The 17361-nt window shown below is 34.8% G+C and overlaps 1 protein-coding gene across 3 annotated transcripts; it reads right to left on the bottom strand.

Moving 5' to 3' along the window:
* Positions 1 to 4382: 4382 nt before the first annotated feature.
* On the bottom strand, positions 4383 to 11388 carry LOC125263166. Of its 3 annotated transcripts, none has more exons than XM_048182084.1 (6): positions 11067 to 11388; positions 8707 to 10689; positions 8286 to 8360; positions 5720 to 5830; positions 5254 to 5300; positions 4383 to 5060 (listed from the first exon to the last, which is right to left on the bottom strand). In XM_048182084.1, the coding sequence occupies exons 2-6, from the start codon at positions 9158 to 9160 to the stop codon at positions 5043 to 5045; spliced, it is 705 nt and encodes a 234-aa protein (XP_048038041.1). In that variant the 5' UTR covers positions 9161 to 10689; positions 11067 to 11388; the 3' UTR covers positions 4383 to 5042. The 3 variants fall into 3 exon arrangements, with proteins under 3 accessions (XP_048038041.1, XP_048038042.1, XP_048038043.1); XM_048182085.1 differs by having other exon boundaries at positions 5254 to 5297; positions 11067 to 11387; XM_048182086.1 differs by having other exon boundaries at positions 8707 to 9108; positions 11067 to 11386.
* Between the last annotated feature and the right edge of the window lie 5973 nt (positions 11389 to 17361).

Genomic DNA, 17361 nt, shown 5'->3' with positions numbered 1-17361 from the left:
ACATATGGTTTTACATTGTTTTAACTCATCAAAATAAGTTAAACAATTTTCAACTTTTTTTATTCAACAAATCTTTTATGTCATTTAATTTGAAATGACTTAAACAACCAAGTTGATTGTACTCAAAAATTTAAGGCACAGATTACAGTGTACAGAACAACACTGCAAATGCTTTAGAAATACAAATGTAGAAAAATATTTGTCATGCCAACAAAACACCATAAAATGTAAAATGAGAACTGAGCAGGACCAACTGATATATATCAATAAATCATATACAAACTTATATTTTTAATTAGAAGGGTTGTATAACAATAAAATATAAATTCAGCTGGAATGATAGTTTGTCTGTAGCTAATGGTTATGATGATGAATGAAGATGATTAACATATCCATGAATTTTAATGATTGAATTAAATAGAAATACACTAAACACAATTTCAGTAAGAAAAACACCAACAACAATATGCCACAGGAAGTCTGAAGAGTCTTTTTATTATAGAGATAACAGTTTTTCTCATGCAGAAGAATATGATATACAGTGTGACAGAGTCATTTCTGTTCTGGAAGTATTTGTCCCGTTCACTCTGAATGGGAAATGAACGGGACTTTAACTTCCAGAACTGACTTCTAAATGTGGAGTAATATTATAGACATTTATTTGAGGGATCTTTAAAGATCGTTTCATCCTCTGAGGTCCGAACAATGACTGTGACAGTAACCACATTTATTAATCTTCATCTGACACACTGTATATTTAATAATATTGATATTCTTATAGTTGTTTAGTGTTACAATACCAAAACAAAAGCAATGGAAAATTGTTGTTTCACCACATCACCATTACAAACATTTAAATGAAGAAAATACCCCTAGAAACCACAACAACAGTAAAAAACTGTAATCCTACATTTAAAAACAGTTAACTGGATTACAGAAAGTTTTCGTAGATATACGGTGAATAACTGTAATAGATCTAATGGTAGTTTGTGGAAGTGAAAAATAACAAGTCATTATATACTTTACAATAAAAAAAAAAAAAAAACGGAAAATTGACATTCCCACTATTCCCTGCGTACGGAAGAGGATTAGGGCCAAGCAATAATAAAAAAATAAAACCATTTTGAGATTAAAGTTTTTAAATTTCGAGAAAAAACTCGTTAAATTTTCGAGAAAAAGGTCAAGATAAAATGTTGAGAATAAACTCATTAAATTACGCGAAAAAAGTCGTAAAATTTCAAGAAAAAAGTCAAGATAAAATGTTGAGAATAAACTCATTAAATTACAAGAAAAAAAACTTGTTAAATTTCGAGAAAAAATTCGAGATAAAATGTTGAGAATAAACTCATTAAATTACAAGAAAAAAAACTTGTTAAATTTCGAGAAAAAAGTCAAGATAAAATGTTGAGAATAAAGTCATTAAATTACGAGAAAAAAGTCGTTAAATTACGAGAACAAATTCGTTAAATTATGAGAAAAATTTCGTTAAATTTCGAGAAAAAAGTCGAGATAAAATGTTGAGAATAAACTCATTAAATTACGAGAAAAAAGTCGTTAAATTACGAGAACAAATACGTTAAATTACGAGAAAAAAAACTCGTTAAATTTCGAGAAAAAAGTCGAGATAAAATGTTGAGAATCAAGTCGTTAAATTACGAGAACAAATTCGTTAAATTATAAGAAAAATGTCGTTAAATTTCGAGAAAAAAGTCGAGATAAAATGTTGACAATAAACTCATTAAATTACGAGAAAAAAGTCGTTAAATTACGAGAACAAATACGTTAAATTACGAGAAAAAAAACTCGTTAAATTTCGAGAAAAAAGTCGAGATAAAATGTTGAGAATCAAGTCGTTAAATTACGAGAACAAATTCGTTAAATTATGAGAAAAATGTCGTTAAATTTCGAGAAAAAAGTCGAGATAAAATGTTGAGAATAAACTCATTAAATTATGAGAAAAAAGAACAAATTCGTTAAATTACGAATTTGTTCCCATAATTTAACGACTTTTTTCTCGTAATTTAACAACTTTTTTTCTCATAATTTAATGACTTCATTCTCAACATTTTCTCGACTTTTTTCTCGAAATTTAACAAGTTTTTTCTCAAAATTGAACAACTTTAATCTCGAGATGGTTTTATTTTTTTATTATTGCTTGGCCCTAATCCTCTTCCGTACTTGTGTGACACTTTGCATCTGATGAATTTTCATTGAAATAACTCAAGTTATTCTTAGATTTTTCTGTTCAGTTATACACGTTAGGGTTTTATGTTACATCTAAAGTTGTTACGTTTGTCACCAATGATGGTGTTTAGTGTTTGTGTGAATGACACTGTGTCTCCTTCTTTACATTAGTATTGTCCTTCTCAGCTTGTGGAAAAGCTGCTTGTGATGAGCTTTAATTCATCATGTGACTCTCATCACAACTGTGTTTGCTGGTTGTCAGTGTATTACAAAGGTACAAAACAGATATTAGTATTTCAATAGGTTGGTAAAGTAACATTATATCAGTTAAACGTAAAAACGTTTTTTTTTTTTGCCATAAATTTAATGTATTTTTTTGTGTGTAAAATAAACAGTTATGAACTGTAATTATTACAATATAAACCTTCACATTATACAGTTTTGAACTGTAAAATAGACAGTAAACTAAGTGCTGTCCCGTAAAATCTAAAACGTTCTGGAAACCACAGCTGCCGTTTTTTTTACTGTGCGCACAATCATCAGAGTTGATTGAAAGTTGAAGATGAAGATGAAGAGTAATTAAAATGAAATAATTATATTACCAAAGAAAATTAAACAACACAGAAATCCTTCATTCAAAAGTGAAAATTGTGGTAACACTTTACAATAAGGTTCATTAGTTAACATTAGTGAACTACATTAGTTAACATGAACTAATAATGAACTACACTTCTACAGCATTTATTAATCTTTGTTCATGTTATTTTCAACATTTACTGATACATTATTAAAATCAAGAGTTGTATTTGTTAACATCATAATGCACATGAACATGAACAAAATATTAACTAAGATACAGTAACAAATGTATTGCTCAATGTTAGTTCATGTTAGTTAATATAATAATTATGTTACATTATGAGCAATACATTTGTTACTGTATTTACTAATCTTTGCTAACATTAGTTAATGAAAATACAGTTGTTCATTGATTGTTCATTGTTTAATAATGTATTAAAAATTAACATTAACAAAGATAAATTAATTATCTATAAAAAAGTGCAGTTCATTATTAGTTCATGTTGAAAGGATAGTTCACCCAAAAATGAAAATTTGATGTTTATCTGCTTACCCCCAGGCGCATCCAAGATGTAGGTGACTTTGTTTCTTCAGCAGAACACAAATTGATGATTTTTAACTCCAACCGCTGCCGTCTGTCAGTCTTATAATGCGAGTGAATGGGAACACAATCAATAAGAGTCGAAAAAACTTGCTTAGACAAATCCAAATTAAACCCTGCGGCTCGTGACGACACATTGATGTCCTAAGACATGAAACGATCGGTTTGTGCGAGAAACTGAACAGTATTTATATCATTTTTTAACTCTAAAACACCACTATGTCCAACTGCCCTCCACATCCGGTTAGTGAGGTCAAAAAATCATTGAATCATTGAAGCAAAGTGCGAGACATCACTTCCGTCATCAGAACGCATTTTTTGACCTCACTAACCGGATGCTGAATGCTGTTGGACATAGTGGTGTATTAGAGGTAAAAAATTACATAAATACTGTTTGGTTTCTCACACAAACTGATCATTTCATGTCTTAGGACATCAATGTGTCGTCATGAGCCGCAGGGTTTAATTTGGATTTGTCTGTGCGTGTTTATTGACTCATACATTTTGTTTCCATTGACATGCATTATATGGTTGACAGACGGCAGCGGTTGGAGTTAAAAATCATCATTTGTGTTCTACTGAAGAAACAAAGTCACCTACATCTTGGATGCGCTGGGGGTAAGCAGATAAACATCAAATTTTCATTTTTGGGTGAACTATCCCTTTAACTAATGTAGTTAACTAATGTTAACTAATGAACCTTAAGGCCTGTACACACCGGGATGAATATCGCCAGCTTTTTTCTAGATGTTTTTTGTGTTCATACGATTCATACGTCCAAGCGATTTTCACTGGCGATGCGCAGAGTAAACGTGCAAATTCACTCCCTGCCAGTATATGGTGCTTGTGCTTAACAGTGGTGCAAATAAACATATTTATGATATTAATAAAGTTAAATAAGATAAAAATGCAGATATAAAATGGCATATGAGAGATAGTAGTCAGAAACGGTAGTGCAAATAAGTCACAATGACAGTAGTGCAAGTGAATGGTAGTGCAAATAAACATATTCATGAAATAGACATTCTTAACTATATTTTTTAAATGTAAAAGAAAAAAACAAACAGTAAAAATACAGAAATAATACACATCTATTGGTGTGGCCAAGAACTGGCAGAGCACCATCCGTGCGTCTCAATCAGCCTAGTCTAGTAAAATTCATTTACGCGGTCTACTGATACACGACCTGGGAAGCTAGGGAGCTGCCACCAAGCACATTTGTGCTTGAGCGCCACCAAGTCATGTTTTACTGTAACTTCAGCATCTCCAGGCATGTGAACAAAAGCGGCACTCTCATTGGTCTGTCAGTTTTTAACACGGTGCATCAAAACAAAAAAACGAACCCGAGGCGTTTTTAAAAATTGACGCTTTTACACCTGCCATTTTTCGTGTTGGTGTGCACACTCACATTGGCGCCCTTTGTTTAGTCACGAGGCGTTAAACGTCTGCGATAATCGCGTGCGATATTCGTCCCGGTGTGTACAGGCCTTTACCAGAAAATCTTATTGTATAGTGTTACCGAAAGTGCTTTACAATTATTAGAGTGCTTATTTTAACAAGAACTTATTTTTCAAAAACAGAAGATTTCACATTAAGTAGGCTATTTTTAGAAACCTAAAAAAGATTAAAAATGGTAAACGTGCTTCAGTGGCAGTAGTTTTGTAGGGATCCTCTCAGATCACACGATCTCTTTCTTCTGTAAGAAGAGAGAGAGAAATGAACAGTGCTGTTTAGAGTTACAGAAATCCAAAGACAAACCAGACACAATCAGCACATCTGTCATCCATCAGTGATTCTGGTAAATTGTATTTGCCATTAGGATTGGGAGTTTGTCAGTGCAGGTGAAATCAAACACGGATCTGATGTAAAGTCAGAGTTCAGTATCTTACCTCTTCTCTGTCCACCTCTTTGTAAGGTCTGTTTTTCTCCCTGCCTGCTTTAAAAACATACACACAATTAAACACTCGGTATGGGATAATGTACACACACACACACACACACACACACATGCATGTATGTGTAATATACCAAACAAAACATAAATTATTCAGTTTATGCTTTAACTGAACTCTCCTGCTATCTTTAAAGTGAATAGCGCAGACTCGCCAGCCTGGGTCACATGAACATAAATTGATAAAATTACTTCCTTGACCATTGCATGTTGTTCACTTTCATTTGGAACACCATTTGGAATTCACAGAACATTGCTATGACGATCATTATCAGGATATATCTGACCTTGGAATGCCACGACTAACCAATCAGAATCAAGTATTCTGGAAAGCCAAGTAATAATTTTGCATAAAACATGATGTTTTCCTCTCACTATAGTATCTATCTGAAGGTGATACTTGCCATTTTTAATGCTCCTGTGGCGATAGAAAATCACAGTAGCAGCAACTGCACACACCAGCAGCAGAACAACAGCAACTATTCCTGCTAAAACAGCTGAAGACAGACCTGAATCTGTAGAGATAAAGAGAGACTGTCATTAGTTTGTGTGAGTCTGACAGTGTGTTTATGCCACATTATGACCAATAATGCCCCCTTTTACATTTTAATATATGTGTCTGTGAAGTTTCAGCTCAAAATACCTCACAGATAATTTATGATAGCTTGTAAATTCCCATTTTTGCTGTTTTTATGCTTGTGGCTTTAAATGCAAATGAGCTACTGCTCCCCGCCCCCTTTCCAGGAAATGACTTTCTTCAACAGCTCCCGCATGCGTCGGATACTTTGCCAAACCAAAACATCTGCTTGGTTTTGATGATCATCTATATTTCGATCATGCTCACAGACACTGCAGTTCTTCTTCATCATTAAAGTTTATTTTCTACATGCATTTTAAAGCTATATCAGTTTACTTCAAATGTATGGTTTTCTGAGCGCACACATCTGAAGCACACACACAGAAAGCTGGCTGACGTCTCGTGAGTATTAAACTAACTTCTATTTCATGTCTTATTGTGTTTAAACTCTCACATACACACAAGGTTATGTCAAAAACACACAAAGTTCAGAAACACAGTCAGTTATGTCTGTGAACAGAAACAGCAGGGACAGAAATCGCATGTGTATATTAGATCAGTGGCGCATTCCCTTCAAAAACAAAACAAATTCACTGCATCTTCAGCGGCTCAGATGTCAGGAGTAAATGAAGTCTGTTATGTTCACTCTTACCAAACATTTTTGTTGCTACAGCATAGAGACAATGGTGGACAGTGTATGACTCGCTCAGGGCGGAAACTAATACAGCATGTGTCCGTCATAGTCGTGGGCGGAGCCAGAGCAATGTGACATTACATTGCTCAGAAAATGAAAACGGCTTGATTGTTGAGGTTTTATGGGGATTAAAAAAGGAATAGGTGGATTTTTATCATTATAGGGTGGTTGTGTATACACATACTGACAAAACACATTTATGAATTATGCATAATAGGTCCCCTTTAATTGAAAATATTCTCTCTATAGACCTTATGTAGCCCCGCCGCTTTTTAGCGCTGCGCTCGTTGTCTTTTGACTTCCGGTTTGTATTTCCACAGCGATCTTACGTATTTATGAATGAACTGCTCATTTTAAAATCTTACCGGTCTACTGACATTTGTTAAGACACCCGCTTTAAACATAACAATGCTCATGATAACTTTCATTAACTCTACAACAGGTAAATCCACTTCACCAGCTAATTATTCTTCAACAGCGATGCCATAGAAATATACAGAGCTACCGCAAAAACGGAAGTTCAAAGACAATTTTCTAATGATGGTGGCGCGCTTGTTTCTCTGGTAAATAAGGTCTATAGACACTGATGTGAAAGGTTTATTCCTCTATTGCAATGGGAAATAATCCATTAACAGTTGAAATTAGGCATACTACCAAATTAACTTTCTATGTTTACAACTAAATTGTCTGTGCTTCAAATCTACGCATGGAAGATCTAGTAACCTACAAGGTTGGCCTCCAGAAATGTCGAGAGAGGCTTTTTGCCGTCTGTCACACTTGGGTAAAGTTGGTTTTATATTCGCACATTCGGACATCCGTATTCAATAGCCTTGTTAATCACACTACATTGGACATTCAGTGGACATTCACAAGTAAATATGCCATTAAAACAATACTTGCCTATTTTGATCGACTGTGAAAAATGTTGTAAGTTGACAATCGTTGGTTGTCAATATCATGTCGCTGCTTAAAATTCGCAAACATTAATTTATTGCACATTTATTGGAAAGTCTGAATTTATCAGAAGTCTGAATGTGCAAATATAAAACCAACTTTACCCAAGTGTCTGTCACCTCAGGATACTCAAGTTGCCCCTCAACAGATCTCATCATGAACTGTAAATGTGCTTGTAAAGCCACCATGTTTCTGTTTGTCTTTCCACTATCGTGTATTCATAGTTTGTTGAATGATATTTGGAGGGATGATGTTATGGGCTTCCCAAGGCTACAGCATTAATAATTATTTCTGACATCTTGAATTATAAGTATAAGATTGAAGAGTTCAGATACAAAAGCCTCTCAGTGCCATCTGAAATGTTCTCCTAAAATTAGCATTTTTATCAAGCTTGTATGTTTATGTTCAGTTATTTCACTTTAATGGCAATGAAAATGTCCTATTAATTGCCACTAAAGTGAAATTACTGAACCTAAAAATACAAGCTTGATAAAAATGCTCATTTTAGGAGAAAATTTCAGACGGCACTTAGAGGCTTTTACATCTGAAGTCTTCATGTTTAGGATAAAGTTTGATAAACTAGATCCTGACATGAAATGATGCATGTGTTTGAACGAACAACAGCAATGTAATTTTAAGTGAACTATGAAGTCAAGCTCTCCTAACACAGTTCAGGTATCAATAAACTCTAATACATGTTTCGCAATCTATTAATAGATTAAAAAAAGGAAGTGATAAAACATACTCAAGTCAAACTCCTGCTTGGCCATACGAGGAACTTCATTGGTTTCGTCTTGATCAGACAGAGAGGACAGAGAAGCTGGGAAACACAAACCAACAGAAATAAAGACTTAAGAAAGAATGCAAGAATTGATGAAATCTTTTAATTAAAGATTACAAAGACACATGAATGTAGGATTGTATTTAGGGTTTCTGTAATGTCATATATTTAATTATTCACACAATATTTCTGCTGTAAATGAATGAGCAGAGTCATCAGAAATGCAGTTTTTATGTTGATGAACTATTGCATTTTCAGCAAGCCAATGAAGTTAAATGCAGGTTTAATATTATCTATTTTTCTATTGTAATAGAAAAATCATTGATTCATTTTTAATATTTTAATTCCTGGAGGAAAAAAAGAAACTTCAGGGTGATTTACTCACCAGTGATGATCACACTGAATGTTTTGATGCTGTCATCACGAGTGCTGCTGATCTTTCTTGTGATTTTTGTGCTGTCACATTTGCGGTTTCGGTTTAAGCTTTGCCTTTTGCCTGAACTTTCGCTTCTGATTATTTCTACTTCATAACGTCCAGCGTGTTCAGATCTGATGTCTGTGATGGTCAGAGATCCAGTCCCATAGTCCACCTTCAGTCTGTCTCTGAATCTCCCGCCTTCACCATCATATAAGCAGCTCGTATTGGCATGTCCGTTGATCAGAGCTATGCGAGTGTCTTCAAAGTACCACAGTATCTTGTCATGTTGTTGTTTGGTGACACCAGTGTTTAGAGTGACTGAATCTCCCTCCTTCACTGACACTGTCACCACATCATCACCAAACGCACCTGAAGACACAAATAAACAGTTACTTTGTGTGTGTACAGCTTTTACATACATACAGATATATAAATAAGCTACAATATATTGTGGTGACCAGCTTATCCATTCTCATGAGAAAAACAGATCAATAAACAATAAATAATGTTTAATTAATATCTAAATGCAAAAGGTTAAGATTGGAGGTACACTGTAAAACAATGGTCTGTAAATGAATGATAAAATACTGGTAACACTGTTGCCAGTAATTTACTGTTGATTGTACAGTTATTTACTGTAATCTACAGTATGTTACTATAATGATACCATGCACTAAATTAAAACTTAACTCATTTCAATAGCAGAAACCGACTGCCTTAAATTTTCCGACTGCCATTTCAATTTATATTCTAATACTTATAATGCACTTATTATTCATTTGAGAGATTTTCATGCATTGCGTCATCACCATCACTGAGATTCTTATACTGATTGTTGATGTCTGTGTGTGTTTAAGTTAGGCAGGAGCTCAAAATATTTTATGTCCTATAATGACTTCAGTATCTGTCAAAATAAGTGATTGTTGGATCTCATTCTGTAGAAACACCTGATCAACTCCATGTTGGCTTTTTCCTGCCATAACAAATGTGTTTTATAAACACTCAGTTACAGCAGCCAGAGAAAGATAATGTTAAAGAGTCAAGAGCCCAACTAAAGCAGACACTGGACACCACGATGGCGACTGCAAACATGCAATTAAAAAAAAAACATCAACGTCTAAACCTCTTAATTCTCAGCAAGAACTTCTGTAATATATAATTAATGTCAAACTAGTTTGTAACACAATATGGCTGAAGTCAGTTGTAGTTCTTGTGTTTCTGCTCGTCTCTTCTCTTTTTTTCTGGTCTTGTTTCTCTGTCCTTCAGTGATTCTGCTAATCAGGTGTTCATCAGTGTCTGAATTCACTCACTTCTTTTCATTCACTCTGTCAAGTGGACTATATTAGTGAACTAATGTAGGGAATAGTGAATGAGGGTATAGGGTGTGATTTGAACACAGCCTCTGAGTGTCGACTTTGAAATTAATTCACAGTATTTGGCTATTTTCTAAAAAAAAAAAAAAAAAATAGCGATGTTAACTCACAGTATATTCCTGTAGGCTACTTTCTCGAAAATTACAAATATTACCCAGAATGCAGTGTTTTCTATACATTACTGTTTTAATGGAAAGTAAGTTACTGTCCAAATGTGGCTCTTTTTTTTTTAAAGCAAGGGTTTTACAGTGTAGGGTGGGCTATGGGATACAAAATATCAGCGTTGCATATAGACAGAATAATTGGAAGTCCCTATGAAGACAATCAAGTTTGTTGTTTAGCAAGGACAATGATGGAGAAATCTGGTAGACAAATGATAGAACACTGAAATTACAGTCATTCTCTCTGGAATAGCTACATTTCAACCAATGATGAGTAAGAATTAAAAGAGATTTGTAGGTGTAATGAGAATAAAACGATCATATGCGCTATGTAGCCTGTAGCTGTGTGTGTGTGGTCACATGATTTCCCGTCAGTCGCAGTCTTCTCATTTCACCCCGCCCGTCAGACTGCAGGGCTTTAAAAAAAAAAAAAAAAAATCCATTGTTTTAAGGGTGTTTAGTGTAGGGGTATGTATGTTAATAAAGCCTCAACCCACATGATGAATATGATGCTGGTCGCACAATCTGATATCATTTTCTTCGCTGTCGGATTGTGCTGTTTTAATGCAGCAACTGACATGGTCTGACAGCTGTCAAATCGACAGAACACCGCCATTTCAAGAACAGGAAAAATAGGCTATATGGATGCCGTCCAAATACAACAAGGAACGTCGTGGTACTTTAAATAGGCTATAGCCTAATAAATTATTAATAAAATAAAAGATATGATGTTAAAATTTGATATTAAATGAAAAATGCTTTATAACTACAAAATAATAAAAACAAGTCTTACCATCAATGAGAAAAACAAACAGTGTGAGCCCAAAACAGCCTCTCATCTTTTCCTCTGTCGTTTATTTCAAATAGACGGTCTTGTTGATCTGTTGTAGCCGACGCAGTCTGTCTCTTCCTGCCTCTTTAAAAAACACCGTCATAAAATGTATTCACGTCACCAAAGTAGATTCGAATTTAAATTTCGAATAATGAAAACTCGAAATATTTATTCAGATGAAATGTCATTAATCGTTATTTTTATTTAGGACAAAAAAGAAAACAGAGGTTATTGGTTGCGATTTAAACGAAAACGAAAGCGAAAGCAAGATGTAAATCCCGAAGGGCGGTGAAGTGAATTATCAGTTAAGTCCATCTTAAGAACTATGACCAATAGCTAAATAACTTAAAAAATGGATGAACTTAACTAGTCTTAGCAGTTAATGCAACCACATATCAACCACACTGATTATTATACTCATTGCGTCCGAGTGATAGATCCATAAAGGTTAAAGTAAAGTGATCAATCATAGCCTATTCCCACAGTGCTGCTAAAATACAATAAACATACAAAATATCTTACATAAAAATCATAATTTTCTACATCTAATCCTAACGAAGCCATAGTGATGTTTTAACACATTTAAACCTACCAAATGTTCCTTAGCAGAAAAGTCACTGATAGGATGTGACACTTAAGCTGCATAGGCCCAGTTTCACAGACAGGGTTTAGGCTAAACCAGGATAAGGCCTTAGTTCAATTAGGGCATTTAAGTAACTTTTATAAATGTTCCCCTTGAAGAAAAAATAAACATTACTGTGTGCATCTTGAGACAAAACAATAGCACTGACATATTTTCAGATATGTCAGTGCAAGTAGCCTAACTTTCAGTTAAAACAACTCAAACATACATTTTAGTCTAGGAGGACTATCTTAAAGGGTTAGTTCACCCAAAAATGAAACTAAACATTTTGTGGAAATAAACATTTTGACTCACTCCACACAAAGCAACTTTTCAATTGAAATGTGGTGAATACATCACTGATTTCAGGGAAACAATCAAATAAGTCAGGCAGGATTTTTACTCTTTATGCATATTCATGAACTCTTGTAGACTTTTAAACCTTAATGCAATGCATAATTCAAAATACAGGTAAAACCAATTAATATGGAAAATTATTTCAAATTAACACAGCATTTTGTCCTGTTTTTAAGTCATTATTTTGTTTTTTTGGCGCACCAAAAATATTATCATCGCTTTATAATATTAATATTGAACCACTGTACTCACATGAACTGATTTAGATATGATTTTAGTACCTTTATGGATCTTGAGAGAGGAAATGTCATTGTTCCCTATGGAGGCCTCACTGAGCCATCGGATTTCAACTAAAATATCTAAATTTGTGTTCCGAAGATTAACGAAGATCTTACGGTTGTGGAACGACATGAGGGTGAGTAATAAATGACAGAATTTTCATTTTTGGGTGAACTAACCCTTTAAGCCTTGTCTGTGTAACTGGGGGTTATTAATTAATGTCTAAACGAGCTGCTTAACTTAATTTAGACATTAGTGATAACTTAGCCATTTATAGAACTGTACTAACATGAATGCAGTAGGTATATTAACCTTGCAGTCTGACTCACTCCATACAAAGCACCTTTTCAATTGAAATAAGGTGAATCCATCACTGATTTGGGGGAAACAAATAATATTCTAATATTGTTCCTTGAGTGTCACTTTTTACCAATAAAGCATGGTTTAGCACCATTAAGCTGAGTCCAGCACATTATAATCCAATAAGCACAGCATGATCCTATACAGTCTTGTGCATACACAAAGTGCACAGTTTAGTACATTCTTGCACGGTCAAAAACTGTGTGCTCCCCCTTTACTAATACACCTGTTGTCTCATTAAAGTTGGACACTTTTGGATGTTGATGTTTTATTGAAAATAAAAAAATTAGAAGTTGAAGTTTGAAGTCACCATCATTGTGATCAGTGTCTGCTTTAGTTGGGCTCTTGACTCTTTAACATTATCTTTCTCTGACTGCTGTGACTGAGTGTTTATAAAACACATTTGTTATGGCAGGAAAAAGCCAATATGAAGTTAATTAGGTATTTCTTCTTGGACTTGTTTAATTCATTGCTTTCTTTCTGTTTTTATTCTTTCATTCAATGATCACATCCAAAAGTTTAATATCATAATGCATGCTGGGTGCCAGCATAGTACAAATCTGCCCTGCAGCATGAATAAATTATGCAGCTTTATTGCCACCATTGTTGAGATTGATGTGCTGATTTTTGATATCTGTGTGTGTGTATATAATGCTGCAGCTGTTTTTTGTTCATGGTGTTTAAAAATAAAGTCTTTTTAGCTGATTGTTGTTGGAGCTCTTGCTGTAGTTTCTGTAGGTGATAATGTAAAATATTAGTCCGTTTATAATGTAACAATGAATAAAACACTGTATGAATTCAGTGAAAGAATAGACTTTGTGATGGTTACGTCTTAACCAATACATAACTATCAGCACTCAAAGATTTTTTTTTCTCCACATTTGTTTATGCCATAATGTGATTTGCAAAAAATAGTTTAAGCAGCCATAGAAAAAAGGTGTATTAAAAAGTCAAGGGTCAAAAGCTCAACTAAAGCAAACACTGATCTCCTCGATGGTAACATCAAACCAAACATTTTCAGCAAAACATCAACATCTAAACTTCTGTTAATTCTCAATAAGATCTTCTGTAGAAATTAAGTTTATCTGGTCAGTAATAAGTGTAATAATGTGTAATGGCTGGAAGACAGTTGTAGTTTCTGCTCATATTTATTCCGTTCTTGTTCCTCTTTTCATTGGTTCTGCTTGTTAACAGCAGGTGTTCATCATTAATGCTCAATCATATACAGTGGGTACGGAAAGTATTCAGACTCCCTTAAATTTTTCACTCTTTGTTATATTGCAGTCATTTGCTAAAATCATTTAAGTTCATTTTTTCCTCATTAATGTACACACAGCACCCCATATTGACAGAAAAACACAGAATTGTTGACATTTTTGCAGATTTATTAAAAAAGAAAAACTGAAATATCACATGGTCCTAAGTATTCAGACCCTTTGCTCAGTATTTAGTAGAAGCACCCTTTTGATCTAATACAGCCATGAGTCTTTTTGGGAAAGATGCAACAAGTTTTTCACACCTGGATTTGGGGATCCTCTGCCATTCCTCCTTGCAGATCCTCTCCAGTTCTGTCAGGTTGGATGGTAAACGTTGGTGGACAGCCATTTTTAGGTCTCTCCAGAGTTGCTCAATTGGGTTTAAGTCACGGCTCTGGCTGGGCCATTCAAGAACAGTCACAGAGTTGTTGTGAAGCCACTCCTTCGTTATTTTAGCTGTGTGCTTAGGGTCATTGTCTTGTTGGAAGGTAAACCTTCGGCCCAGTCTGAGGTCCTGAGCACTCTGGAGAAGGTTTTTGTCCAGGATATCCCTGTACGTGGCCGCATTCATCTTTCCCTCGATTGCAACCAGTCGTCCTGTCCCTGCAGCTGAAAAACACCCCCACAGCATGATGCTGCCACCACCATGCTTCACTGTTGGGACTGTATTGGACAGGTGATGAGCAGTGCCTGGTTTTCTCCACACATACCGCTTAGAATTAAGGCCAAAAAGTTCTATCTTGGTCTCATCAGACCAGAGAATCTTATTTCTCACCATCTTGGAGTCCTTCATGTGGGCTTTCATGTGTCTTGCACTGAGGAGAGGCTTCCGTCGGGCCACTATGCCGTAAAGCCCCGACTGGTGGAGGGCTGCAGTGATGGTTGACTTTCTACAACTTTCTCCCATCTCCCGACTGCATCTCTGGAGCTCAGCCACAGTGATCTTTGGGTTCTTTACCTCTCTCACCAAGGCTCTTCTCCCCCGATAGCTCAGTTTGGCCGGACGGCCAGCTCTAGGAAGGGTTCTGGTCGTCCCAAACGTCTTCCATTTAAGGATTATGGAGGCCACTGTGCTCTTAGGAAACTTAAGTGCAGCAGAAATGTTTTTGTAACCTTGGCCAGATCTGTGCCTTGCCACAATTCTGTCTCTGACTCTTCAGGCAGTTCCTTTGACCTCATGATTCTCATTTGCTCTGACATGCACTGTGAGCTGTAAGGTCTTATATAGACAGGTGTGTGGCTTTCCTAATCAAGTCCAATCAGTATAATCAAACACAGCTGGACTCAAATGAAGGTGTAGAACCATCTCAAGGATGATCAGAAGAAATGGACAGCACCTGAGTTAAATATATGAGTGTCACAGCAAAGGGTCTGAATACTTAGGACCATGTGATATTTCAGTTTTTCTTTTTAGTAAATCTGCAAAAATGTCAACAATTCTGTGTTTTTCTGCCAATATGGGGTGCTGTGTGTACATTAATGAGGAAAAAAATGATGATTTGTTTTTGACTTAAATGATTTTAGCAAATGGCTGCAATATAACAAAGAGTGGAAAAATTTAAGGGGGTCTGAATACTTTCCGTACCCACTGTAAATATTAACTTAATTATCTCACTGCAACACAGTGTCAGTGTTACTTTTACTCTGTAGTGTGGACACTAGAGCATGTTCTTGTGGGGTTGAAAGGGTTAAAGGTGCAAGATAAAAAGACACACCCACAAAATGTATTTTAACAGTAACAAACTGTAAGTTAAAAAACAGTTATATACTGGCAACACTGTTGTAGTTTACTGTAAAATTGAGTTTTGTGGGTCACCATTGTGCTGAAGAGTAGAGCCTGTGCTTAGGTTCAGGAGAAGATCAAGAGACATTGATGATTTGCTGCATGTTGTTTTATTTAACAGATGGTGACTGTGTAGTTGCTGGCGTAGTAAAAATCTTTTTATTTTAAATGTTTTTATTGAACTCTAACAAAATAAGTTCAGTAAGTAACTGTATAATCAACATTAAATTACTGACACCAGTGTTGCCAGTATTTTAATGTAAAAAAAGCCTGGCAAGGTCTAACAGTGTATAAGAATGATCTCAAAATATTCTGTGTTGGTTCTGGGAATGTAAAAAATACACCAGTTTGACGTTACAGCAACATTTTTACAAGGTATGATGTTCCTCAAACGTTCTTTCATCTTAATTCTAGAAGCATTCATTTGTAACATTCCAAGAACATCAAAATGCCAGTTTCCTTAATGTTAGTAGAATGTTATTTAAAGGTTAGTATGATGTTCCTGAAACATTCTTTGAAACATTCTTTCAATCATTCAAACACCTGCTGTGAACAAGAACTGAAAGAAAGAGAAATAAGAACACAATTGTGTCAAGTCAGCAGCTTGTTTAGACATTCATAGTGAAACCTGCTGTATTCTTAGGTATTTTAAGAACTGTACTAACACAAATATGGAACTAAACAAAATCTGACTCACTCCACACAAAGAAACTTTTCTATTGAAATGAGGTGAATCCATCACTGATATTGGGGAAACAATCAAATAAGTCAGGCAGGATTTTTACTCTTTATGCATATTCATGAACTCTTATAGACTTTTAAAGCTTAATGCAATGTACAGTACAGTCCAAAAGTTTGGAACCACTAAGATTTTTAATGTTTTTAAAAGAAGTTTCGTCTGCTCACCAAGGCTACATTTATTTAATTAAAAATACAGTAAAAAACAGTAATATTGTGAAATATTATTACAATTTAAAATAACTGTTTTCTATTTGAATATATAGAGAATGATTTCTGAAGGATCATGTGACACTGAAGACTGGAGTAGCGATGCTGAAAATTCAGCTTTGCATCACAGGAATAAATTACTTTGTCAAATATATTTAAATAGTACACAGTTATTTTAAATTGTAATAATATTTCACAATATTACTGTTTTTTACTGTATTTTTAATTAAATAAATGTAGCCTTGGTGAGCAGACGAAACTTCTTTTAAAAACATTAAAAACCTTAGTGGTTCCAAACTTTTGGACTGTACTGTATAATTCAAAATACAGGTAAAACAAATTAATATGGAAAATTATTTCATATTAACACAGCATTTTGTCCTGTTTTTATAGACTTTGACTTTTTTTTCCACATGTAAGAACAGTAAGTATTAAAAACTACAGGTTGTATAGTGAATATTGTGAAGTATGTGGTCAAAGCCTTAGTGCTCTTTCAGTGATGAGCGGTCACATTGTGTTGGGGGAGGATTCACACACACACACACACACACACACACACACACACACACACACACACACACACACACACACACACACACACACACACACACACACACACACACACACACACACAAGATATTATCTCACTTC

Source organism: Megalobrama amblycephala, linkage group LG2 (assembly GCF_018812025.1).
Source record: "Megalobrama amblycephala isolate DHTTF-2021 linkage group LG2, ASM1881202v1, whole genome shotgun sequence".
NCBI lineage: Eukaryota > Metazoa > Chordata > Actinopteri > Cypriniformes > Xenocyprididae > Megalobrama > Megalobrama amblycephala.
This window is presented reverse-complemented; position numbering and strand designations above follow the sequence as displayed.

What these genes read in the sequence shown, in the direction of transcription:
- LOC125263166 (XM_048182084.1), bottom strand. Translation starts at nt 9,160, where the DNA reads ATGTATGTAAAAGCTGTACACACACAAAGTAACTGTTTATTTGTGTCT. An exon ending in CAAGCAGGAGTTTGACTTGA is followed by an intron (nt 5,831 to 8,285) that starts GTATGTTTTATC and finishes TTATCTCTACAG; the next exon opens with ATTCAGGTCTGTCTTCAGCT. An exon ending in CCACAGGAGCATTAAAAATG is followed by an intron (nt 5,301 to 5,719) that starts GCAAGTATCACC and finishes ATGTTTTTAAAG; the next exon opens with CAGGCAGGGAGAAAAACAGA.